The sequence below is a fragment of the Bufo bufo genome, chromosome 3 (genome assembly GCF_905171765.1).
Source record: "Bufo bufo chromosome 3, aBufBuf1.1, whole genome shotgun sequence".
Classification (NCBI taxonomy): Eukaryota; Metazoa; Chordata; class Amphibia; order Anura; family Bufonidae; genus Bufo; species Bufo bufo.
The window spans coordinates 390256834-390283577 of NC_053391.1; the positions used below are offsets into that span (position 1 = coordinate 390256834).

The following is a 26744-nucleotide window of genomic DNA, read 5'->3' on the forward strand; positions in this document are numbered from 1 at the left end:
CGCAGATCCAACAAGCTCTTCCTGCACTCACTGCTCCCTTGTCTTCTGCCGGCACCTCACTGTACTGTGACCTGAGGTCACACAGCATCAGGTCACAGCACAGTGCTCCCCGGTACTACTGTGTAATGGTGAGTGCTTGCATAATGGAAGCAGTCAGTAGTATTTTCTTCATAAGACACACTAACTTTCCCCCCTACTTTTGGGGGGGAAGTGCGTCTTATGGTGCAAGAAATATGGTAGTTTATTTTAAAAAAAGACTGTTGGGAGATCTAATAAGCATGTATAAATATATTAATGGTCATCACATATATCTCTCCCATGATCAATTCATCAGTCACAGTATAGTGTGCAGCTTCGAGAGACTTACATGCTCTTACTATAGGCTATAGGTCTTCTACTTAGTCTGTTTGCATCAAAATGTTTGAAATCGGGAATAAACGGGCGAACAGAGTAAAAGCTATTGTTTATGTCTAACTAGTCTGTGACTATACAGGCATTAATGAAATTATTTACAGCACGGTGTGTGCCCCCTATGAGAAAATCTGCTCTATACACTCTCTAAATAAAAGAAAGATATAGTGAATTCTCTGTGGTGAGGTCTGATAATCCCCTGGCACAGGCATGCTAGAGAATGCAAGCTTTCTAGAATAGCAGCATTGTTGGCTGTGTTGCTATGCCCCTAATAATGCAGATGGCACTGCGCTGTGTATGCGGCCATTGTTTAGATGGCGCAGTAAACACATCTCATGCTTCCCTCATTGCTAGGCTAAGATCTTGGTTTATTGTCTTCTACAAGTGTTGAGTCCTGGAACTAATTTGCAGGCGCTCAGAAACCTGAACATCTATCTCAATGAAGCGCGCAACTTGTACAAAGCAGTCCTTATTGAAATATGGCATTTGAACTGGCACAAAGCCCATGACATCCCCCATCGAGGTGATGTCTGTATATCTACGTAATTTATCCTGGAATTTCCTGTTCTTTCTCTCACCATTTTCTATGCTTTCAGAATACTGCTGTCCTGGCACTGCCCCTTGTTTAGTCAGAGAGAAGTGGCTGCCGATACCCTCTAGTGAAAAGAAATATGATTGCAAGTTCAGCATTATGCACATTTTTGTGATATAGTAAGCATTGCCGGAGACTGAGTAAAGATACAGGTAATGTGGCTCCTTTGGATGTTGATGCCACCCTACATCTATCATCTGTCACAGAGTAGTAAGGGCACATTGACTGAGACTGCACCCCTGCCACATCAGCCCCAGGTATGACCATGTGTGTACTGCCCCTACACAATGGTCTGGGATCATAGCATTTGGTATATAGTGGACTGGTATTTCACTTATTTTTATGTATAACTTTTTTTAACCACCATATAATTTATGCATATACTATAGTATTTGTCATTTGCCTTTTTGTATTGGGAAAATCGAAAAGGTGATTTATTTATTTTCCTCTTGCATGCTAAGGGTATGCATGTTGTTTGATACTAGATATAAAAAGTGTAAATGAAAGCACAAGCTCAGTGGCGTGGCGGAAGTGGAAGCAGACCACACGACTGCTATGTGGCCTGGGGGAAGGAGGGGTGCTTGGTGCTTAACTCCATCTCCTGTTTCTGATGTGAAGACGCTGCATTTTCATGGAGTTCAGGGGAAGGAGATTATTACAGCTTCAACTGCAGACAATGGTAATTTTATAAACTTGTATGCACTGAGCTCCCCCTAGTGGTAGCTGCAGGCAGACAGCTTTGCAATATGTGAAGTGAAGGAGATTATACATTGAGAAATATGGTGTTCAGAATGAGTTCCATATCATTGAAGCACCAGTTGCACTTTTTCTGACATAGAAACTAAATAAAGTGGGTGAGGCGGAAGGGAGACCTTTTTTTATCACAATTTTTTTTTTTTTTCTTCTAGTATAATAAAAGAAAAACAAATTTCTCGCCCCATCTATTCAAACTTCTCCAAGCTATGCATGGTGCACGGACAATGCAGGACTGGCCTCATAGTGTAATAAATCCTTTAGCAAAGTTTGATAATATCCAGCACTCAATATTAAAAGCTCTTGCATGGATTAAAAAAGGAGGATCTTTTAATATCGAGTGCTGGATTTTACTATAAAATGTCTTCTGCTTAAAGGGGTTGTCCCACGAAAAATATTTTGCAGTTTTCAAACCAGCAACTGGATCGGAATTAGTTTGTAATTGCATTTAATTAAAAATTTTGCATGAAGTTACCGTATTTAACAAAATGTATCTGTATAGCGCTACTTGCTGTTTTGTTTTTTTGTTTTGTTTTTGCGAATATAACTGGTTTATAGTGGCTCACCCCTCCTAACACTATGGCAATGGTGCTCTGCTTTAAAGTGGTTCACCCAGTCACTTGCTTGAGATAAAATCTTTATGTAACAAAATGGCAGGCACTCACCATCTGTATTCCATATATATGAGTTAAAAGTTGTTGTGCTTATAAATGACATTTATTCTCAATAAAAACCATCATAAAAAAAACATAAACATAAAAAGTTAGAGAAATTGCACCAGACCTATAGATGCTGTGACCTTGGTTGCTTTAGTAACAATAATTTACGGGTTAGTAAATAAATGTTGGGGATTCGTTAATAATAACACATGCAGTTGTTGATGAAGTTGTTAATAAAGTTACATCAATATCAGTCAATATACACTGTAGGGTTCAACCCGTGGTAGTATGTGCTCCTGTTAACAGCATCCAGTATACGGTTTTGCTGGCAATGGTTTTTAGATTACTAAGTGTTTTCAGTGGGTTCAATGTTATGCCCACAGAGTTATAAACCGTTGAAATAGTGTCTGTTCCAACACTTTAATAGCGAGTTCACATTCAATGTGGTGGTTGACACTTAAAAAGGATTTCCAGTGGGTATATTCCTCTATGGACCCGTTGGTGTCACATAAGTTCATATAGTGTTGTTGTTAGTTATTCTGTTAGTAGTTATTCTGTTTAGTTATTTTGTTTCTCTGTCTCTACTCACAAGAGACTGGGTTTCGCTTACTACAGGGGTGTCCCACCTGTGGTACAGCTACTCACCCGACCCCGAAGGTTGTCTTCTGTTGTGCGATGTATTCCGCACTCAGGATCGGCGTCCCACTTGATTTTTAATTTCTTTGTTCGGCTCACTGAGATGGCCGCACATGCTCAGTTTCATCTTTCAACAGCCTCCTAAGTCGTGATAGGGAGAGCATGGACACACCCCTGAGCTGTCAGTTTGATATAAATCTAGCAGTGAATGTGGAGATCTCTGGACCCATGTGAGGTACAGGGCTGGTTCTAGCTTTGTTAGAAAGAGACTGTCGTGTATTATATGATCTCTGATTTAATTTTTTTTACATTAGTCATGGGATAACCCCTTTAATCAAAAAAGGGCATAAATTCTTCAGAAATCAGTTCGTTCCACATTGCCTGGGAGTGTTTGACACACATGTACTGGTAAATTGGTGGTGCACAGGGTCCCATACTATTTTACCTATAGGACCCTATAAGATGTGTTCACCCGGCACAAGCTCAACCATAAAATGATATATTTTAGTTATGGGAACTAAACCTATTTGTTTTACGATGAATGGTGCCCTAGAGAGACAGCATTGTGCAGCATTGCTAAGTCATTACTGCTGCTTTGCCATCGACACAGCCACTTAACCATATGTAATGAGAAATGTGCAGCACAGCTTACTTGTATCGGCAGTGTCAGCAGCTATTTGACATCTTCTGTTTCTTAGCAACAAAAGGGAGGCTTTTTCACAACCACGGCAATCCATCTTTTTAGCAGTACTCTATTCCTGTCCTGCTTACAATGCCACGTAGTGGTGGTTTATTTTACCCTTCTACATAAATGTGTTTTAGGGATTTTTTTTCCACTTTAACTCTTTCAATGCAAAGTTGTATGTAATACAGCATTACTTTAAGCAATTGTCATGACTATAAGCTGCAAGGCTCTGCGCAGGAGCATTATATATCCATGTTGCTATGTGGTTTGATCTTTGTATATTGGACTGCAGTTTTGATATATTTTATGTATATACAGTAGTTGTTCATTGTGTATTAGTAAAGATCTTATTATGAGATATATTTAGCCATATTTTATGGCAAGAGTGACGGTTACCTCTGTAGTATTGTATCATTCAGTGTGTATTGTTGGTTGGGGTGAGCTTCATTAGTATTTTCTTACTAATATATCATAGATGTGCCTTGGTCAGCAGATTTGTACCTATGACACTGGCTGATGTGTTCCATGTCACTTGGCAGCTGAAGACATCATATGTGCTCGCATTGCTGAGAAAAAAAATTATAGGGGTCATTTATCATACCATAGCGACCAATCAGATTCCACCTTTCAATTTGGACCGCTCCTTTGGAAAATGAAAAGTGGAATCGGATTGGTTTCTATGGGAAACTAAGCCAGTTCTACTTTACACCAGTTTGATAAATGACCCCATATGTTTTAATATATGCAAATTAGCCTCTAGGAGCAATGGGGGGGTTGTTGCTACACATAAAGGCTCTGCACCCCCTGCATTTTGATTGACAGGACCAGGAGTGATCACATTTTCACTGCCTGGCCCTGTCAATTAAGATGCAGAGGGCGCAACATCTGCAGCGAAAGCAGAGCCTCTAGGTGTAACGGCAACGCCCCCGTTGCTCCAAGAGGCTTGTTTGCATATGGTGCATATGAACATGGGACCAACACAGATGCCTTCAGCTGCCAAGCGCACATGTACCAGGTTTCATAGGTATAAAGCTGCCCTTTAAGTGTGATATTATTTTAAGCTCCATAATCATAGACTTGAAAGGAGCTCTTGCTGTATTATTTGGGGAGCAGGATGAAAAGTTGAACTTCCTGCTTCTTTGTAGGAGAAGGTGACTGGAGCTGTAAGCAAGATCATGTGCTCCTGATATACGGTTTTAGAGCAATTTGATAAGAATTCTGCTCAAATAGTTGTCTGAGCATCCATACTGTTTACCTTCATTTTTTCCCTCATAGATTCTGTGTGAAATAAATGCTGAAATGCTGCATTGTTATGTTGTATTCGGGAATTATATTACACCTTGTGGATTAATGCGGCCTGTAGAAACTTCATGTGCCACAGCAGCATGCACATAGGACCTTTTGTGCTTTTTTCCAGTGGGATTAGTGGTGTCTGAGCCATTAACCTGCATTTACACAGAGTTTATGCATCGGGAAGGGCACAGTCTAAAGGGAGTCCATGTAATGTTTATTGAGGAAGTGCTTGAGATGAAGTCTTTATATGCTCTATTATTCTTGATACGCCTTTATGTCATCAAGCAAATCACAACAGTAGGAACTAATGAGCCTGACTGTGGGAAATAACATTTGTCTTTACGCTTTCAGGATGACATGACGGACTCCCTGCGGGATTTCACTAACCTCCCAGAAGCTGCGCCTCTGCTGACCATACTGGACATGTCTGCCCGGGCAAAGTATGTCATGGATGTGGAGGAGATCACGCCGGATATTGTGGAGAATTTCGTCAACGACTTCCTAGCAGAAAAACTGAAACCAGAGCCTATTTAACAAGATCTCGATCAGTATTCATGCCTTGCATAAAGAATTATTATTTAAGAACACAAATGCTTACCCTGTCGCCATAAGGATTTTATCATATTATCTCTCCAGAGAACGCCTTGTCAAGGTGCCTTTTGTGTCATGGTTTTAAAAACTGATCCTCTACCAGAACTGTCTGTTGCCAAAAGCCTCTTCAGAAAGCCTCACCATCGTTTTGTATTCCAAGCCTGGATTTGTATCTGTCATCAGCAGTAGACCCTAAACCTCTGTCATTGAGAATTCCCTTTATATGGGTTTGATATGATAACTGGGTTTGTAGTAAATGTGTTTTTTTAGAATTGGATTTGTCACCTGTCCTCCCTGTCAGGTTCCCACTGCATTTATCATGCCTTCTCCTGTGTTTCACATGCAGTTTAATGTTTTCTTTGCTTCATAGCTTTTGTTCTGTTCCAGAGCCTTGTGACTTGTGAGCAGGGATTCACCCATCAGTATTCAGTGTTCTCGGCTGGATGGTATTAGCAGTGCTCTGCACATAACGTGTTGCCTGGCTTTCAGCCTCTTACCCTCAATTCATCACTGGCTTGCTTGTGATATCACTCGTTGTTACCAAGCCTTCACATCTGTCATCTTTAGGAGTAACTTATATTTTGTATATTGCTTTTACAACAATTTCAGCTTTCGGTAAAGCCCAGGTAAACCTTCCTTCTGAACAGAACTAGAGACGTGTAACGTTTGAAGGGTTCGTTAAAGTCCACTCATCATCATTAATCACACAAAATCCTTGTGACATTACTCAGAACTTCTGTACTAGTGATGCAAACATACGTCCTTCTCAAGACTGGCACTATATATATTTTTTCTTGTACCTTGCCCTAAACAAGGTAGGCGAGTGGAAAAACGTGGAAACGTTTCAGACAAGTCTAGTCTGCTGTTTTGTCGTGATTTTCTTCTCACCAAACAATCAGGATGTCTGTCAACACAAAATTCACAGTTAAGCCAGGCTCAATGACTTGTGAAGCTAGCTCAGCTGACTGTAGTGATACCTGTAACTTAGGACCCATGCACACGACCGTAGGCCGGCAGGTCCGTTTAATGGGTCTGGATCCGTCTGCGGAATCCGCACGCAAATTGCTGTCCCCAATGCACTGAACGGCCGTGTGCATGACCCCTAGAGATATGTTGATTCATTCAGGAGGAAAAGCACTGTTTATCCATTTGCGTATAAACAGGTAAGTGCACCAAGGGCAGGCCCAAGCCACTCTGTTTATCTTTACCCTCCCTGCATAGTCATCTTGCCAGGCCGAGGAGATGTAGGGGGCTGGCAGAGGAAGCAGGAGAAGCAAGGTGCACGTAGAAGCTTGGGCCCACCCTCAGTGCACTTAACAGCTCATTTGCATATGGATTCAAAGTACTAATTCTCCAGAATGAAGCAACGGATCCCTAAGTAAAAGGTATCATTACATTCAGCTAAGCTAGCTGTACAAGGTAGTGTGCCCGGTTTACCGGTGAATTTCCTGGTGACAGATTCACTTTAACAGAATGGATGCTTAAAGTTGTGCTGTGACACTACTAGAAGTGTTATGCCTGGCTGCTTGACCAGTCCGCCGATCTACACACCATATAGAATTGATTGATGGCTCCGGGTATTTGTTACTGTGTTCCCTGGACAAACAGAAAAAACAACTTCAATAAAGTGGTCTTATGTCTAATTATTTCTATGCATCCTTCTATTACATCTGAAGCTTCAGCATGGTTCATATTGCTGCCATTTATGGAACACTAGAATGTAGGACATTGGAGGCACACCTACAATTGTTAGGTGTGTAAGAGTGAGAGAATGGGAAGAAAGGCATCGAAATACACACTTTCTGCACAGTGAAGTCATGACTCTGAAAAGTCCACTTCAAGTCGCAAAGGCTCCTGAAACTCTTAGATCTGTCATTAGTTTTATGGTGTCCTAAGGTGCCCTTAGTAAAATGTTGTGTCACTGTCTTAAATCTCATTTCGACCAGCTCCACGGTTCCCCACTTTGACTAATATATATATAAAAAAGAGTCGCTCTCCTGACATGTCTGTTTTAGTAACTACTTGCTTTCCCCATGTAATAACAATTCTGCGGCCTTTAAGCTACTTTCACACTTGTGTTCGGGGTTCCGCTTGTGAGTTCCGTTTGAAGGCTCTCACAAGCGGCCCCGAACGGATCCGTACTGCCCCAATGCATTCTGAGTGGATGCGGATCCGCTCAGAATGCATCAGTTTGGCCTCCGCTCCGCTCAGCAGGCGGACACCCGAACGCAGCTTGCAGCGTTTTCGTGTCCGCCTGGCCGTGCGGAGGCAAACGGATCCGTCCAGACTTACAATGCAAGTCAATGGGGACGGATCCGTTTGACGTTGACACAATATGGTGCAATTTCAAACGGATCCGTCCCCCATTGACTTTCAATGTAAAGTCAGGAGTCCCTATTAATATACCATCAGATCTGAGTTTTCTCCAATCCGATGGTATATTTTAACTTGAAGCGTCCCCATCACCATGGGAATGCCTCTATGTTAGAATATACCATCGGATTTGAGTTACATCGTGAAACTCAGATCCGACAGTATATTCTAACACAGAGGCGTTCCCATGGTGATGGGGACGCTTCAAGTTAGAATATACTGAGAACTGTGTACATGACTGCCCCCTGCTGCCTGGCAGACACCCCCCCCCCCCCCCCCTGTATTTAACTTATTGGTGGCCAGTGCGGCCCCCCCTCCCTCCCCAGTATTAATTGTAACCAGTGCGCCCCCCCTCCCTCTATATTCATTGGTGGCCCGGCCAGTGCGGATTCCAAGTATTGTGACCAGTGCGGCTTCCCCTCTCCCCCCCCCCCCTAATTAAAATCACCCCCCCCCCATCATTGGTGGCAGCGGAGAGTACCGATCGGAGTCCCAGTTTAAATCGCTGGGGCTCCGATCGGTTACCATGGCAGCCAAGACGCTATTGCAGTCTTGGCTGCCATAGTTACTTAGCAACAAATAGAAGCATTATACTTACCTGAAGAGCTGCGATGTCTGTGTCCGGCCGGGAGCTCCTCCTACTGGTAAGTGAAAGGTCTGTGCTATAGGCAATGCGCCGCACAGACCTTTCACTTACCAGTAGGAGGAGCTCCTGGCCGGACACAGACATCGCAGCTCTTCAGGTAAGTATAATGCTTCTATTTGTTGCTAAGTAACCATGGCAGCCAAGACTGCAATTGCGTCTTGGCTGCCATGGTAACCGATCGGAGCCCCAGCGATTTAAACTGGGACTCCGATCGGTACTCTCCGCTGCCACCAATGATGGGGGGAGGGGGGTGATTTTAATTAGGGGGGGGGGGAAGAGGGGAGGCCGCACTGGTCACAATACTTGGAATCCGCACTGGCCGGGCCACCAATGAATATAGAGGGAGGGGGAGGCCGCACTGGTCATATTTAATACGAGGGAGGGAGGGGGAGGCCGCACTGGTCATATTACTGGGAATCCGCACTGGCCACCGATGAATATAGAGGGAGGGGGGCCGCACTGGTTACAATTAATACTGGGGAGGGAGGGGGGGCACTGGCCACCAATAAGTTAAATACAGCAGGGGGCAGTCATATACACAGTTCTCAGTATATTCTAACTTGAAGCGTCCCCATCACCATGGGAACGCTTCTGTGTTTAGAATATACTGTCGGATCTGAGTTTTCCAAAGTGAAAAATCAGATCTGAAATAAACAGTTATGCAAACGGATCCGTTCTGAACGGATGCAAGCGTTTGCATTATAGGAGCGGATCCGTCTGTGCAGACACCAGACGGATCCGCTCCTAACGTAAGTGTGAAAGTAGCCTTATTATGACTCTATGCGGTACCATTTCTTTATAGAAATTTATGAATGAATTCTTAGCAGTTTGCAATGATGGTCCCGATGGGTGTTACCCAGGGGCGTAGCTAAAGGCTCATGGGCCCTGATGCCCTGAGTTCAGCTTGGGCCCCCATTCCCTCAGTGCTTTGTGACCAGGGGCAGGGAAGCACATAGCCTTACTCCTGCCTAAGGCAATAATTGAAATGGACCCCCCCCCCCCCCTTCCCCCATGCCAAATTCTTAATCTAACCCCTTCTCTCCAGCCAGAGCTGTAACTTGACCAGCATGCACTTTCTATAATACCTGTGTCTTGTGTGGCACATGGGTCTTTGGGCCCCGTAGCGACTGCTACCTCTGCACCCCCTATAGCTACGCCCCTGGTGTCACCAGTTGAGGGGGAGGTGTCCCTGCACAGTATGACACTGGCAGCACTGATTTGATAATGTCAGACTGCAGGGACACCCACTCCCAACTGGTAACATTTATCTGGACCTTCATTGCAAACTGCTAGTAATTAATTCATAACTTCTAGCAGAATAATAAAGGAAAGGCACATCGGAGTCATAAGAATAGATGCTCCAGAACTGTTGTTACATGGGAGATGCAAGTAGTTGCTAAGGCTACTTTCACACTTGCGGCAGGACGGATCCGACAGGCTGTTCACCCTGTCGGATCCGTCCTTCCGCTATTTTGCCGGACCGCCACTCCGTCCCCATTGACTATAATGGGGACAGGGGCGCAGTACGACGGTCGCACGGAGAAAGGCGGCCGGACTAAAAGTCCTACATGTCCGACTTTTTAGTCCGGCGGCCTCTCATCGCGAACTGCCGTACTGTGCCGGAGCTCCACCCTGTCCCCATTATAGTCAATGGGGACGGAGCGGCGGCACGGCGAAATAGCAGAAGGACGGATCCGACAGGGTGAACAGCCTGTCGGATCCGTACTGCCGCAAGTGTGAAAGTAGCCTAAAACAGACACATCAGGAGAGGTGACAGGTCCTCTCAGCAGTCATTGGCTGCATGATTTAACCATAACATTGTGCCGTCATAGTCATTGGCTGCTGCAGGTGGCTGTCTTGCCCACATGTGGCCATCTGTGTTGTGTGGCCATACCATTAGGCCGAATTCACACAAGCATATAGCATTTGTGGTATTTCTGTGCGTCATGGCCTTATGACAGATGCCTATGACAGTTAGACCCGTGGACAAGCTGTGGCAATTGTGGCATGAGCATAACACTAGTGTTTAATACTTCCAGCAGATACTTGTGTGAACAGAGTCCCTAAAATCCACTTATGTCTCTTCTGAACCTCTTATCATCAGTATTACCATAAAACAATGATCGGATGCATGTCTTCTTGAAAATAAGACTGCACTACCAATGACCACCATGTAATAGTTCAGCCACTGAACTGAATGGGGCCACAGCAACATGTGAGTCATGCTGTGATCGCATTCATTTCAATGGCTGCCCTACTACACAGCAGCCTTCGGCATATAACAGATGCCATGTCCGAAATCACAATGTAGTCCCCGCTGCCATAACAATGCAGTCTTTATTAGCTTATTGGAGCCCTCTGCGGCGTGTACCGTCTCATGTGGCACTTAACCACAGTGCAGCTGCATCACAACTGTGGCACGACCTCACAGTGTGGTCGATTGTACCCTTAGTCTAGTAACAGTGGTTATCAGTCTGGTTGGATAAAATTTTTAACCCATCTAGTACTATTATTTTTTTACAACATAAGGTCTTATATTGATTATATTCACTTGCTTCCTCAGGAAATATACTGTAGGTTTTGGCCCCATTATTGTTCAGCTAACTTCTCTTGATAGAACTGGTGCCACATGTAGTGTAGATGCTGCAGATCTTTCTATGGAAAATCTGCAGCCTTTACAATACCAGCAAGATGGATGAGATTTCAGAGAGACTATCCAAATGCTGCAGAAAAAAAAAAAAAACACAGTGTAAACTGCACTGTGCGTCTTCAATTCCCAGGATTTCAATTTATGCTATGGGTTTACATGTAGCACGGTGGCTCAGTGGTTAAATCTGACCAAGGACATCATCTCTCTGTGTTTGCGTGAGTTTCCTCTGGGTACTTCGGTTTGCTACCCCCTCCAAAGACATACTGATAGGGAACTTAGTTTGTGAGTAATGATGACGATGTCTGTAAAGCGCTGTGGAATATGTCAGCACTTATGTGAGTAAAATAAATAAACCTAAAGCAATGCCACTGCACAAAACTTTTTGTAGAGGTGGCCCTCCAGGTGGTTATCCAATCCTATAAACAGCCCCTCCATATGCCGGGCCTCTCACATTGAATATACTTGCCTGGATCCCCGCTCCCTGCGCCGCTCCTGGTCCCCGCACCGCTGTTGCTGCTTCTTCCTGTGCACATCCGGTGTCGGGGGCCTCCCTGGTGTCACCCATGATGCTAGGGAGGCCAGTCCCCGCCTGCCATTATTGGCTGCTCTCCACCCGACTGGATGTTTTCATCTGTGGACGGGGAGAAGCAGCTGTGGCGGTGCGGGGTAAGTATATTCACTGTGAGGAGCCCGGCATATTGGGGGGGGGGGGGGGCAGTTTATAGGATTGGATAACCCCTTTCAGTGAAAGCTGCTACTGCCTTAGGCCCCTTTCACACGGGTGAGAATTCCGTGTGGGTGCAATGCGTGAGGTGAACGCATTGCACCCGCACTGAATCCGGACCCATTCACTTCAATAGGGCTGTGTACATGAACGGTGATTTTCACGCATCACTTGTGTGTTGCGTGAAAATCGCAGCAAGCTCAATATTGTGCGTTTTTCACGCAACGCAGGCCCCATAGAAGTGAATGGGGCTGCATGAAAATCGCAAGCATCCGCAAGCAAGTGCGGATGCGGTGCGATTTTCACGCATGTTGCTAAGAGACGATCGGGACCCGATTTTTATTATTTTCCCTTATAACATGGTTATAAGGGAAAATAATAGCATTCTTAATACAGAATGCTTAGTAAAATAGTGATGGAGGGGTTAAAAAATGAAAAACAATTAATAAACTCACCTTAATCCACTTGAACGCTCAGCCTGGCATGTCTTCTTTCTTTTTTGATGAAAAGGAACTGTGGTGACGTCTCTGCGCTCATCAGATGGTCCATCACCATGGTAATGGACCATGTGATGAGCACAGTGACGTCATCAAAGGTCATTTACCCAGGTCCTTAAGAAAGAAGAGGAGATCCGCTACGCAATCAAGTGGATGAGGGGAGTTAAATTTGTTTATTATTTTTAACCCCTCAATGGACATTTTACTAAGCATTCTGTATTAAGAATGCTATTATTTTCCCTTATACCCATGTTATAAGGGAAAATAATAAAATCTACACAACACCGATCCCAAAGCTTTCTGTGAAGAAGTCCGGGTTCAGGTCTGGGTACCAAACATGCCGATTTTTCTCACGCGCGTGCAAAACGCATTAAAATGCTTTGCACTCGTGCGGAAAAATCGCGCATTTTCCCACAACGCATCCGCATCTTGTCCGGCTCTCACACGCGACGCCCGTGTGAAAGAGGCCTTAAAGTGGTTACACACAGTCTTCTTTTTTTTTTTTTTTACAAAGGGGGTAATTTACGATGACCCTCTATGGCAGAAACTGGTGTAAAAAAAAAATTTGCAAACTGCTATTCTGTGACTTTTTAAACGCCATTGCGCCTATATTTGGGCACAGGTGGTGTTTCTACACTCTACGTCCTCTCCCCTTTTCAAAAAGGGCATGGCAGGGCCATCAGCCCCCGCTCATTTATCATCATTTACGTCAATTTTCTAGAGTAAATGATGACTGAAATCTATGCCAGCTCACAATCTAAGCGTGTGGACAGCTGGAGGATGTGCTTAATTTATGATGAGGCCTGCGTCTGGTCATAAATAAAGCACATGCTCTGGCAGCACAGTGGATATCAAGACCAGTGTACAGATGCTGCTCCTGATAAATGACCCCCAAAGTGGGGAGTTTTTTGCTTTTTTTTTAAAATAAATAAAACGCTGCGTGTGAAGGAAGCCTATCAAGGGTTTCAACAAAAACACTGGCCTGATCAGCACATACAGTGGTAAATTTTTGTGATGGTTGCTCTTAGAAAAGAAGTTAGGCCAAGTTCACACTTCAGTTATTTGATCAGTTATTTCCATCAGTTACTGTGAGCCAAAACCAGTAGTGAAGCCTCCACAGAGATGAGGTATAATGGAGAGATCTGCACCTGGTTTTGGCTCACAATAAGGCTCCATTCACACGTCCGCAAAATGGGTCCGCATCCTTTCCGCAATTTTGCGGAAAGGGTGCGGACCCATTCATTCTCTATGGGGACGGAATGTGCTGTCCGCATCCACATTTGCGGATCCGCACTTCCGCATCCGTGCTTCCGTTTCCGCAAAAAAATAGAACATGTCCTATTCTTGTCCGCAATTGCGGACAAGAACAGGCATATTCTATTATGTCGGCAATGTGCGGTCCGCAAAATGCGGAACGCACATTGCCGCTTTCCGTGTTTTGCGGATCCGTGGCTCCGTGTATCCGCAAAATACATTGCGGACGTGTGAATGGAGCCTAACTGATGAAAATAACTGATATGTGAACTCTGCCTTATCCAAATATGACACCTAGTGGATAGCCATTGTAATTGCAGCTTCTATATTTACAAGATTACTCCACCCAAAACATACATGCAGTGCATTTTATGATTTTAGGGAGGACCCAAAATGTTGCATCTGCATGTGATCACGTTTAATTCACCTCCACCATGTCTCCCTGCAAGTCATGTCTCAAGGCTTATTTTAAGAGCTGAACATTGACTTATAGGATCGTTGCCTTACATCTGGTGGCATCAGAGGCAGAGCTTGTTAGGAGCTCATTTGCATCCCTTCCCTCCCTGTGAGTTACCTGTTTGAAAATTTGCACTTTTGACTTGTCTTGCACCTTTGGACCATATTGACATAAGGACTTTTTCCTATGCAGATTTTATTCTTTTAGTATATGGGAGATTTAAAGATGGATCTAGGGTACATCTACATGGCAATTTTGGCTGTGAAAAGTGTTGTGCGCCCAAGTATCACAGTGTAGCGGGGCTGCCATAGGAATAAACCGGGTTGCAGTGCGACTGGCATGTTTGCTGCGACTAAGGATGAGTGAATCTGTAAAAATAAATACTTTGTACCGAACTCAAGTTCGGTACAAAGGTTTTTGTTTTTTTTGCAGTAGAAATTAATTTATGAAGTTATCACCCGAAGTCTTGCAAGACTTCGCGAAATAATAACTTCGGCTCATCGGAGCCAATACATTCTGATACTGTACGGAGCGTTCGCTCCGTACAATAATCAAAGTTTCATGCGAATTGACTTCACATGAAGCATCCGAAGTCAATTCATTCATCCCTAGCTGCGACATGCAAATTTATTGTGATTTGAGTTTCGCAGTCGCTGCAAATATGCAAGTCACACTGCGACCCCATTCATTCCTATGGCAACCGCACTACACTGCTATACTTGGGCGCACCATGTAGACGTAGCCATGATAAAGAAGTCAAATAATATTTGGACGTGTTCAGTTTCAGTAATAAACCGGACAGTGCTGGGAAATAGCCTCAAATAATATAAGGCTCCATTCACACGTCCGCAATTCCGATCCCGAAAAAAATAGAACATGTCCTATTTTTGTCAAAAGTAAAATTGATCTTGAAATAAAAAAGAAGTTATGGTGCAGTACTATGGAAAGTAAATCATTACACAGGGAGATTACGTTTGGATGTTTGTCGGTTTTCTTGAGAATTTTGTCCACTGCTGTCAGGCCTTTATGGTGTTGGATTGACGTATACAAGCTGCATACATCCCAGGTCACCAAAATGGTATCTTGTTGTATCGGCCCCAGGTTTTTGAGGGTGTCTAGAAAAGCGGATGTGTCGAGTAAGAAGGATTTGTTTTTTTTTATTTCTGGGGTCAGTATTTTTTCAAGAAAAATGGACAGGGGTGAGAGGATGGAGTCAGTAGAGGCTACGATAGGGCGTCCAGGTGGGTTGAGCAGATTCTTATGGATTTTGGGTAGGGTATAGAAAACTGGAATGATTGGATGTCTATTGATGAGGAAATTGGCTGTCTCTTGGTCTATGGTGCCCTTATCAATGTATAGGGTGAGAGTATTCTCGATTTTGCGGGCTATATCTGCGGTAGGATTGTGAGTGAGTTTCTCGTATATCTTTTCATCGTTGAGCTGTCTCAGAATTTCCGTTATATAGTGGTCTCTGTCCATTATGACTAGAGCGCCGCCTTTGTCAGCTGGTTTGAAGATCAGATTTTTTTGTTTTGTTAGGTTTTTTAGTGCCTGTTTGTCTGTCTGCGTGAGGTTGCTTGTGAATTTCAGTTCGTGTTTTTCTATGCTTTTTCTAAAGGAAGACATATCTCTCTGAACCAATGATATAAAAGTTTCTACTGGTGGTTGGGTTTTTGGTGGCATGTAAGAGCTCTTACTCCGTAATGATAAGTCTTTCACTGAAATGAGGGTATTGGAACTTTGGGGAGTGGGTTTCTCTTTGATAGTGCTGAAATGGGTTGTCAGTCTAATACGTCTGAAGAATCTGTTTAGGTCTAATTCTAATTGAAAAGTGTTTAATATATGAGAGGGACAGAAGGATAAGCCTTTTTCCAAAAGTGTCATGTCTGTTGGAATAAGTGATTGGGAGGATATATTGACTACCAATGACTGCGTCCTTACCTGAGATCTCGTGATCACTGTAGTCGGTTGTGGTCCTTGTGGATACGTTCCTCTGTTGGATCTTTTTTGGGTCCTTGGAGGTCGGAAGTCCGTCTGTCTAGATCGATAGTTTGGATCTCGGTTGGATCCTGAGTTGGAGGAGTCAGTTGAGGAGGATCTCCATCTGGTGTTGGTAGAAGGGGTATCGGGCCAACGGTAGACTCTGCTTAGACGGTAGTCTTCAGTGTCTCTGCGGAATTTATTTCTTTTAGTGCCCTCGATTTCTTTCCGTTGGGTTGCCAGATGTGTTCTCAGTTTTTCTACTAGTTTGTCGTAGTCTTCTTGCGAGAGTATTGCTTGAAGTTGCTCCTCCGTACTTTTGATTAATTCTTTTGTATCTAGGATAGCTTGTAAGAAGGATAGGGTTAAAGTCATTATGTCGAAGGAACATTTGTTCAGTATTTGTTCGAACTTGGAACAGTAGTCCCGATTGTCTTTAAAAAAGGTTGGTCTTGTCCGTATCCTCAGGCCACGTGGTATACGCTTGACTTTGAGGTATTCGGCCATAGTTACTCTGTGCAATTCAAAGCTCAGAAGTTTTCTAGATTCTCTTTCCAGGTCTCTAGCCTTGAACTCAGAGCTCGGTGTTTGTAAAAAGTCACTTGTTAGGGAGACCTTTGACAGAATAGAGCTAATTTCATCATCATGGTATGAAAGCGTGTCGCTTGTCATGTTTCTGTCACGGTGCTTCAACAGGTTAGGGATTCTTTATAATTTCAAGCAGAGCCCTTGTAGCACACAGTGGATATTTCTGCTGGAGTAGGGTTCCCACCCCTGTCAGTAATAAATTCAAAGACTCCAGCCAAGTTGGTGTGAAGTGTAATTTTTGTTTATTTAGCAAACAGTGATAGTTGCTACGGCAAAATGGTAACGTTTCGGCACATCCGTGCCTTCATCAGACTGCAGCAAACAGAAAAGAAAAGAAATCAACGTACAGTGAATATGTCATGTATTATCATCAGCATACATGATAGCGACTATGTTCAATATGCATCAGTTTCTCTTAGATTTACAAACATATAAATGCAGGAATAGAAATAATAATACTTTGAAAGTCACAAAAAAGAACAAGCTTGCATACACATATTTACCAGGTAGAAGATTGAGGTGATTTGATACAGGTTGCTGCACCATAAGCGGCACTGGGTAAGTCACTCTTGAGTATCTGGACCATTATTCTTTGTACCTACCTACTGGCTTATAGATAGAGAGAGTACCTACCAGCAACCTGTATCAAATCACCTCAATCTTCTACCTGGTAAATATGTGTATGCAAGCTCTGCCACCTGGCGTTACAACAACAGTATTAATCCCCACTGTGATTATTTACTTAATGCACTACAGATATGACTGTTCTTTCATAAGAGGATGACTATTAATGACTGTGTCCTAGCCTACTCAGACCCAGTTTTCAACCTTGAACTGCAGCAGCGAAATCCTTCTGTGCCCTTGTTCTTTTTTGTGACTTTCAAAGTATTATTATTTCTATTCCTGCATTTATATGTTTGTAAATCTAAGAGAAACTGATGCATATTGAACATAGTCGCTATCATGTATGCTGATGATAATACATGACATATTCACTGTACGTTGATTTATTTTATTTTCTGTTTCTGCAGTCTGATGAAGGCACGGATGTGCCGAAACGTTACCATTTTGCCGTAGCAACTATCACTGTTTGCTAAATAAACAAAAATTGCACTTCACACCAACTTGGCTGGAGTCTTTGAATTTATTACTGACAGGGGTGGGAACCCTACTCCAGCAGAAATATCCACTGTGTGCTACAAGGGCTCTGCTTGAAACTTTGTTTCTATGCCATTTTAAATGCACAAAAAATTGGGGGATGGGACCATTGTGGAGAAAAACAATGGCAAAAATAAGTAATATAATATTGCTGCTTTTAGAATTGGAAACACTGCCATCATAAATTGCAAGGGCACACAAAAAAAAGTAAATTTTTTTAATGCAAACAAAAAATATCTGCCATAATGGACCATAGGCACGCTACAAATTTTCTAATCATGAATATCCCTTTATTTTTTATTCAAACATAGGGTCACTTACATCAATTTTTATTATCATATATTAACATCTATGTGAATAGTCTATGTATTTTTTAATAAATAAAAAAAAGCGGATGTTTTCTGGTTATAATTTTTTTTAAGTCATTCTATGTATACTAGTTCTGGTCCAGATATCTGGAGTTTTAGCATGACAGAGCATCTCACTAAACGAGCTTGGTCATACCATCAGATAGGAGGGAGTAAGGCCCCTTTCACACAAGTGAGTTTTCGGCACGGGTGCAATGCGTGACGTGAACGCATTGCACCCGCACTGAATCCGGACCCATTCATTTCATTGGGTCTGTGTACGTGAGCGTTTTTTTCACACATCACTTGTGCGTTGCGTAAAAATCACAGCATGTTCTATATTCTGCATTTTTCACGCAGGCCCCATAGAAGTGAATGGGGCTTCAGTGAAAAACGCATTGCATCCGCAAGCAAGTCCAGGTGCCATGTGTTTTTCACTGATGGTTGCTGAGAGATGTTGTTTGTAAACCTTCAGTTTTTTATCACGCACGTTTTTTATCAAAAGGGTGGGGGGAGGGAGGTATTCTTGAGAAGAGAGAGGGGTGTTTTTTTTGTTTTTTTTTCCCCCTCTGCTAGATGATTAAGATTCTTTCGTTAAATGTGAGAGGTTTGCGAGAAAGGATAAAGAGATATGCTATCTTTGAGTGGATAAAGAGGTTCTTGCCAGCCATCGTTTGCCTCCAAGAGACACACTTCGTTAAAGATTCCTTAAGGTAGTGGAAGGGTACCATTCGGTATACACTACTTATTCTAGAGGGGTTTTTCAATTTTGGTACATAAGATTAAATTTGAGTGTGTTGCATGTGAGGCGGACGACTGTGGTAGGTACCTCTTCTTACAATGTAATGTAGAAGGGGTTAAAATGGTAATCGCAAATATATATATTCCACCACCATACAAGCCAGATGTGTTGTACGAGTTGCATAGATTTATGTTGAATAGACAGGAATGTATAATGATTGCGATAGGAGATTATAATGCGGTAATGGATCCACTCAGGGATAGAATGTCTAGCAGAGGGGGAAGAACACAAAATGTAGATTTGTTTAAACTGGCCTTGGAGTTTAACTGGACTGATGTCTGTCGCTATCTGAACCCGGAAGAAACCATGTATTCCTGTTATTCCAAATCACATGGTCAAGAATAGATATGGTTTTGGGAAATAAAAACTTAATGATCCAAAATAGGATCTAGATAAATTATTTGCCTATGGCCTTATCCGATCATAGTGCTGTGGCAATGGAGTTGGACTTGAACAGAAAGCAAAATTTGCCAAAGTTTAAGTTTAATCCTCATTTGTTATCGTTAATCCCAGACAAAGAAAGTATATTGGTGGAGTTAAAAAAATTCTTTCAGGAGAATAATGACTCTTCTAATAGATTGATAGTTTGGGATACCGCCAAGGCATATTTAAGAGGATCTCTGTTTAAAAAGGTGAATTATTGGAAAAAAATTACTAAAGGGAAATCATTGGAAAAGAATTTAGAAGAAGCAAGATTAGTATGTATAATGAAGTGGATGGGGCTGCGTGAAAAACGCATTTCATCTAGATGCAATGCGTTGTGTTGTAAACGCAAGTAACTTAGCAACAGTGAAGGGATTTTATACAGGAAGTTGAGTTTGTCAGCGTCTGGCTCCAGGCAGTGCAGTGTGAAAAGTTTGTTTGGAGTGTCTCCTGCCCTTGCGGACCTATTTCCGCATGCCCAAGCCACCCAAATCCATGGACGTCGAGAGGCTCATTGTCCTCTTGCAGGAGAGGCCCTGCATTTGGGCTACAAGGTCAGGGGAATACCATGACCGGTACAAAAAGGATGCAGCATGGGTGGAAATAACCCTGGAGCTGTTTACCAGTATATGGGAGAAAACAAAAGGCCAGAGTTTGGGTAAGTAGCCAATCTATATATATATATATGTGTGATCCTTGCTGTCCTCCATAGCATAGCACATGTCATACGTTGTCCTCCCTAGCATAGCACATGTCATATATTGTCCTATGTAGGATTGTATATTTTGCAAAATTTTCCTTTGTTGTCTTTTTATTGAAAGTGGATGAAGTCAAGAATCGGTGGCCGAGCTGCAGGGACCAGTTCAGGAAGGAGATGCAGCGTCAAGGCCGTAGTGGTTCCGGGCCACCTAAGAAAAGGCCCTACTTGTTTAGGGAACTACTCATGTTCCTATGTGAAGTGATGTGTCACGAGGGTGTCGAGGACCACGCCTGACTCCGTTATACCCGGGGTCAGGAAGTCGCAGCGGTTGGCTGCACGCTCTATTTAAGATAGGGCTGTTTTCCTTATGGTAGCTTTCTGGGTTTGCTTAGCAAACCCTTTTGGCTCACTCAGGGATCCGTAGCTCCTTCTCCTCAGCTGTTCCTTGTCCAGCACTCCCAGACCTCCTTATATTTCTCTCTCACACTTCTCTGGTTGCCAGAGATAGAGCTTCCTGCCTGGACATCTATTCTGACCTTCTGGAGCTGTGTTTCTGCGTTCGCTGGTAGTTGGTCCAGTACGCTACCCTCCAGATCCCTGTTGCACCTTTTTGGTTTATTGTGGTCGCCCACCTGGGTGTATGTGTTTGTATGTTTTGTCTGTCCTCTCCCTGGTGTTTCCCTCTTAGTGATAGTGGTGTGGACTAGCGATCCCACCGGCCTGTTCACTATCCAGGGCTCATATTAGGGAAAGCCAGGGTTTAGGCACGCGATCGCCGCACGGGTGAGGAACCCGTCTAGGGACGTCAGGTGCCAGCCGCAAGGTGAGTTAGGGGTCACCACCTTTCCCTCTCCCTTGGGCAGGGCTTTCCCTGTTTTCCTCCCTGTGCGTGTCGTCGGTCATTACATTATCTCTGGCCATTATTTTGTGTAGGTAAAAAAAAAAAAAATTTTACCTACTTAGAATCCAGTATGGATCAAATTGCTGCTCTGTCCAAACAATTTCATGGCCTGTCTTTGGAGGTGGTAGGATTGAAGGCGTCGGTCCTCCAGCAACAGCAGCAATTACAACTGACTGCAAGCCCAGCGGTTGCTACTGGTAACCAGGTTGTTGCGGAACCCAAGGTCCCTCTCCCTGACAGATTTTCTGGGGGAAGGGACAAGTTTTTGACATTCCGTTAGGCCTGTAAGTTATATTTTAAACTGCGCCCTTACTCCTCTGGTAATGAAGATCAGCGGGTGGGGGTTGTTATTTCCCTGCTGCAGGGGGATCCGCAGTCCTGGGCGTTCTCTTTACCTACTGATTCCCAGGCTCTTCGGTCAGTGGATGAGTTTTTTGGGGCCTTGGGTCTCATATATGATGACCCTGACCGAGTCGCCCTGGCTGAATCAAGATTACGGAGACTCTTACAAGGAGAGCGGCCGGTAGAGGAGTATTGCTCTGAATTCCGTAGGTGGGCTACGGATACCCAATGGAACGACCCGGCTCTCAGGAGTCAGTTCTGCTCTGGGTTATCCGAAAGGGTTAAGGATGCGCTTGCATTATATGAGACCCCCTTTTCCCTTGATGCGGTTATGTCCCTTTCTATCCGAATAGATAGACGCCTTAGGGTCAGGTTGAAAAAACCGGAGCAATTGGTAACCCCTCCCAAGCAGCAGTTAGTCTGTACGGACTTAGACGAGCCTATGCAGCTAGGAGGAACTACTCGTCAGGTCCGTCCTCCTGAGGCTCGCCGTAGGCGTGGGGTTTGTTTTTTTTGTGGGGAGAGGGGTCATTTCATTAATGTCTGTCCTTCTTTCCTCAGAAACAAAAGACCGTCGGAAAAACTACTAACCCCAGGCTGTGTGGAGGATGTCAGCCGGGGGGTATACGTTTCCTCCATACGTACATCGCAATTTGTGTTGCCAGCGGTTATTATTTTTGGTGATAAGACGGAGACTATTTCTTTCTTTCTAGACAGTGGAGCAGGGGTAAATTTGATAGATGCCCATTTTGCCCGCACTTTGGGTTTGTCTCTCTGTACTTTACAGAGACCCATTCCCATATTCGCTATTGATTCTGCTCCCCTGTCTCAGAGAAACCTCACGCACATGGTTCATAATTTACACCTTCGGGTAGGGGACCACCATAACGAGATGCTTTCAGGTTATGTTCTGGAGGGGCTTCCCACTCCGGTAGTGCTGGGTCTTCCCTGGTTGGTAGCGCACAATCCAGTGGTGGATTGGCAGGCCAGGGAGATATTGGAGTGGAGTGAGCAGTGCAGAGAAAATTGCTTAAATAGCAATTGCTTAGTCGCCTCCATAACTACCCTACCTACATTTATTTCGGACTTTGAGGATGTTTTTTCTGAAAAGGGTTGTCAGAAGTTACCACCTCATCGTCCTTATGATTGCCTGGTTAACCTTATTCCCGGCGCAAAATTACCCAAGACCAGGTTATATAATCTTTCGGGTCCAGAGAGACAAGCCATGAAAGATTATATCTCCGAGAGCTTGGCTAAGGGACACATCAGACCCTCTTCTTCACCCGTGGCTGCAGGGTTTTTCTTCGTTAAAAAGAAAGATGGGGGCCTGCGTCCTTGCTTAGATTTTCGCGAATTAAATCAGATAACCATCCGAGACCCATACCCTCTTCCTCTCATTCCTGACCTGTTTAATCAGATTGCGGGTGCTAGGTGGTTCTCCAAACTTGATCTTAGGGGTGCCTACAATCTGATTCGTATTAAGGAGGGGGATGAGTGGAAGACAGCGTTTAACACCCCTGAGGGGCATTATGAAAATCTAGTTATGCCTTTCGGTCTGACCAATGCTCCTGCCGTCTTTCAACATTTCGTTAATGACATTTTTAGTCATCTAATCGGCAGGTTTGTGGTAATATACCTAGATGATATTTTAATTTATTCGTCCGATCTGAAAACACATGAGGTGCATGTCAGACAAGTACTGCAGGTCCTACGGACGAATGAATTATATGCTAAAATTGAAAAATGTGTCTTCGCCGTTCAGGAGATACAATTCCTGGGTTATTTTTTATCTGCGTCAGGTTTCCGTATAGATCCTAGGAAGGTCCAGGCAATTTTAGATTGGGATCTTCCTGAGAACCTCAAAGCACTACAACGGTTCTTGGGCTTCGCAAATTTCTATAGGAAATTCATTAAAAATTATTCACTTATTGTAAAACCGCTTACTGACATGACTAGGAAGGGGACTGATTTTTCTAAATGGTCTGACGCCGCTAAAGTTGCTTTTTCCTCTCTAAAAGAGAGGTTTACCTCAGCACCTGTACTGGTCCAACCTGATGTCTCTCAGCCTTTTATTGTTGAAGTCGATGCGTCAGAGGTGGGAGTGGGGGCGGTGCTGTCTCAGGGTCCGTCTCCTGGCAAATGGCGTCCTTGTGCTTTCTTTTCTAAAAAACTATCTGCAGCAGAAAAGAACTACGATATTGGCAATAGGGAACTATTAGCTATTAAACTTGCGTTTGAGGAGTGGCGTCATTTCTTAGAGGGGGCAGTCCACCCCGTCACTGTAATTACGGACCACAAAAATCTTCTGTACCTCGAATCAGCTAAGCGTCTCACCCCTAGACAGGCTAGGTGGTCGCTATTTTTTACCAGGTTTAACTTTGTGATTACCTATCGTCCTGGGGCAAAGAACACCAAGGCTGATGCACTATCTCGTTGTTTCCCTGGAGGGGGTAATGTGAGTGATCCGGTACCCATTCTTCAAAGAGGAGTGGTTGTTTCTGCGGTACACTCTGTTTTGGAGGGGAAGGTGTTAGAGGCCCAGGGGGACGCCCCGGTCTCTTGCCCCTCAGAGAAATTGTTTGTACCGTTGAACTTACGTTTCGAATTATTAAAGGAACATCATAATTCGGCACTTGCTGGGCACCCGGGTAGTAAAGCAACCTTGGAACTATTGTCTCGTCGTTTTTGGTGGCCAAGGTTGCGTCAGGATGTATTGGATTTTGTGTCTTCTTGTTCTACCTGTGCGCGCGCAAAAGTTTCACATACACGTCCTGCAGGGTCTCTATTACCACTCGTCATTCCCAATAGACCGTGGACACATCTGTCAATGGATTTTATCACTGACTTACCTTTGTCTGCGGGTAAAACAGTTATTTTGGTAGTAGTGGACAGGTTTAGCAAAATGGTACACTTCATTGCGTTACCCGCACTACCTAATGCTAAGACTCTTGCTCAGGTATTCGTCAGTGAAATCGTGAAGCTTCACGGGGTCCCCTCCGATGTTGTTTCGGATCGGGGTACCCAGTTTATTTCTAAATTTTGGAAAGCTTTTTGTTCTCGTTTGGGGGTACACTTGTCCTTTTCCTCTGCTTTCCATCCTCAGTCGAATGGACAGACTGAGCGTACCAACCAAAACCTTGAGACATATCTAAGATGTTTTGTGTCTGAAAACCAAGAGTTGTGGTCATCATATTTACCGTTAGCTGAGTTTGCCATAAATAATCGTCGTCAGGAATCCACTGGCAAGTCACCATTTCTTGGTGCATATGGTTTTCATCCCCAATTCTGTACTTTCAAAGAGGGGGGGTCTTCTGGGGTTCCCGAAGAGGAACGGTTTTCGTCATCTCTTTCATCGGTATGGCAGAAGGTGCAAGCTAACTTGAAAAATATGGGAGGTAAATACAAATGCATGGCTGATAAGAGACGGTCGCCAGGTCCGGACCTAGGAGTGAATGACTATGTGTGGTTGTCTACTAGGAATATTAAATTGAAGGTTCCCTCTTGGAAACTGGGTCCTAGGTTTATTGGCCCTTACAAAATTGTAGCCATCATCAACCCCGTGGCTTTTCGCCTGGAGTTACCTCAGACTTTAAAAATTCATAATGTTTTTCATAAGTCGTTACTCAAAAAATATGTTCCACCTCTAGAACCATCACCGCTGCCACCCCCTCCTGTTGTCGTGGATGGTAACCTAGAATTTCAGATATCCAAAATTGTTAATTCTCGTCGGGTCCGCCGCTCTCTTCAATATCTGGTGCATTGGAGAGGTTACGGTCCCGAGGAAAGAATGTGGGTTCCTGCGTCTGAGGTAAACGCCGACAGGTTAGTTCGGGTTTTTCATGCCTCTCATCCTGGGAGACCTGGTCCTGAGTGTCCGGAGGCCCCTCGTAGAGAGGGGGGTACTGTCACGAGGGTGTCGAGGACCACGCCTGACTCCGTTATACCCGGGGTCAGGAAGTCGCAGCGGTTGGCTGCACGCTCTATTTAAGATAGGGCTGTTTTCCTTATGGTAGCTTTCTGGGTTTGCTTAGCAAACCCTTTTGGCTCACTCAGGGATCCGTAGCTCCTTCTCCTCAGCTGTTCCTTGTCCAGCACTCCCAGACCTCCTTATATTTCTCTCTCACACTTCTCTGGTTGCCAGAGACAGAGCTTCCTGCCTGGACATCTATTCTGACCTTCTGGAGCTGTGTTGCTGCGTTCGCTGGTAGTTGGTCCAGTACGCTACCCTCCAGATCCCTGTTGGACCTTTTTGGTTTATTGTGGTCGCCCACCTGGGTGTATGTGTTTGTATGTTTTGTCTGTCCTCTCCCTGGTGTTTCCCTCTTAGTGATAGTGGTGTGGACTAGCGATCCCACCGGCCTGTTCACTATCCAGGGCTCATATTAGGGAAAGCCAGGGTTTAGGCACGCGATCGCCGCACGGGTGAGGAACCCGTCTAGGGACGTCAGGGCAGTCAGGTGCCAGCCGCAAGGTGAGTTAGGGGTCACCACCTTTCCCTCTCCCTTGGGCAGGGCTTTCCCTGTTTTCCTCCCTGTGCGTGTCGTCGGTCATTACATGATGGAGCTGCGTCCGTAAGTTAATTCTAGACACTGACCACTGATGCACTGTATGTTGTTGACTATGTTGGTAATGTGATTTTTAACTATTTGTAAATTAGAAATGTCATAGTTGCCGTTAGCAACCAAGCCGATTCCTCCTTTCATTAGCAAAAGTTGGTGAACAACATTACAAGTTGAATTGGATTTGTTGCTATGGGCAGCTATGACACTTCTAATTTCCCCAATGTTGCTACATGACCACATATGTAATATGTTGGTTAGTTCATGTAGTACTATGTGCTAAATGTATTTTGCTGATTATAGTAATATGTGACGTGACTATTTAAAAATAAAAGTGTGTTCATATATTAATTTACTTGTTCTGTTTTTGAAGAACGGAGGCCAACCTAGAGGAGGAAGCTGAAGAGTCCTCTCCACACTCCCTCTGGGCCACCTCCTACAGACAGTGCTGAAGGACCCCGCACCTCTGCATCTGCGCGTTTGTGGCCCTGCATTGATCCAATTCCTTTTAATTTCCATTACTGAAATAAATGGACTTTTGCACGATATTCTAATTTTTCGAGTTTCACCTGTACTTGGCCGTCTTCATCAGGTGTCGACTCATAGGTGCTTATGTAGTTGTGCAACACTACACACGCTTTGATGACCACATTCACATTTTCAGGGGCCAGCTGTATGGCCAAAAGAAAAACCCGCCATTTGCTTGAAAAAATACCAAAGGCG

At 44.1% G+C, this 26744-nt stretch overlaps 1 protein-coding gene across 1 annotated transcript in view; it reads left to right on the top strand.

Moving 5' to 3' along the window:
* NXN (nucleoredoxin) overlaps nt 1–6226 on the top strand; it is a 155190-nt gene extending 148964 nt beyond the window's left edge. Inside the window, exon 8 of the mRNA XM_040424777.1 lies at nt 5381–6226. Within this exon, the coding sequence (XP_040280711.1) occupies nt 5381–5563 (183 nt within the window). The 3' untranslated portion in view covers nt 5564–6226. The remainder of the gene's footprint in view (nt 1–5380) is intronic.
* The last annotated feature ends 20518 nt before the right edge of the window (nt 6227–26744 follow it).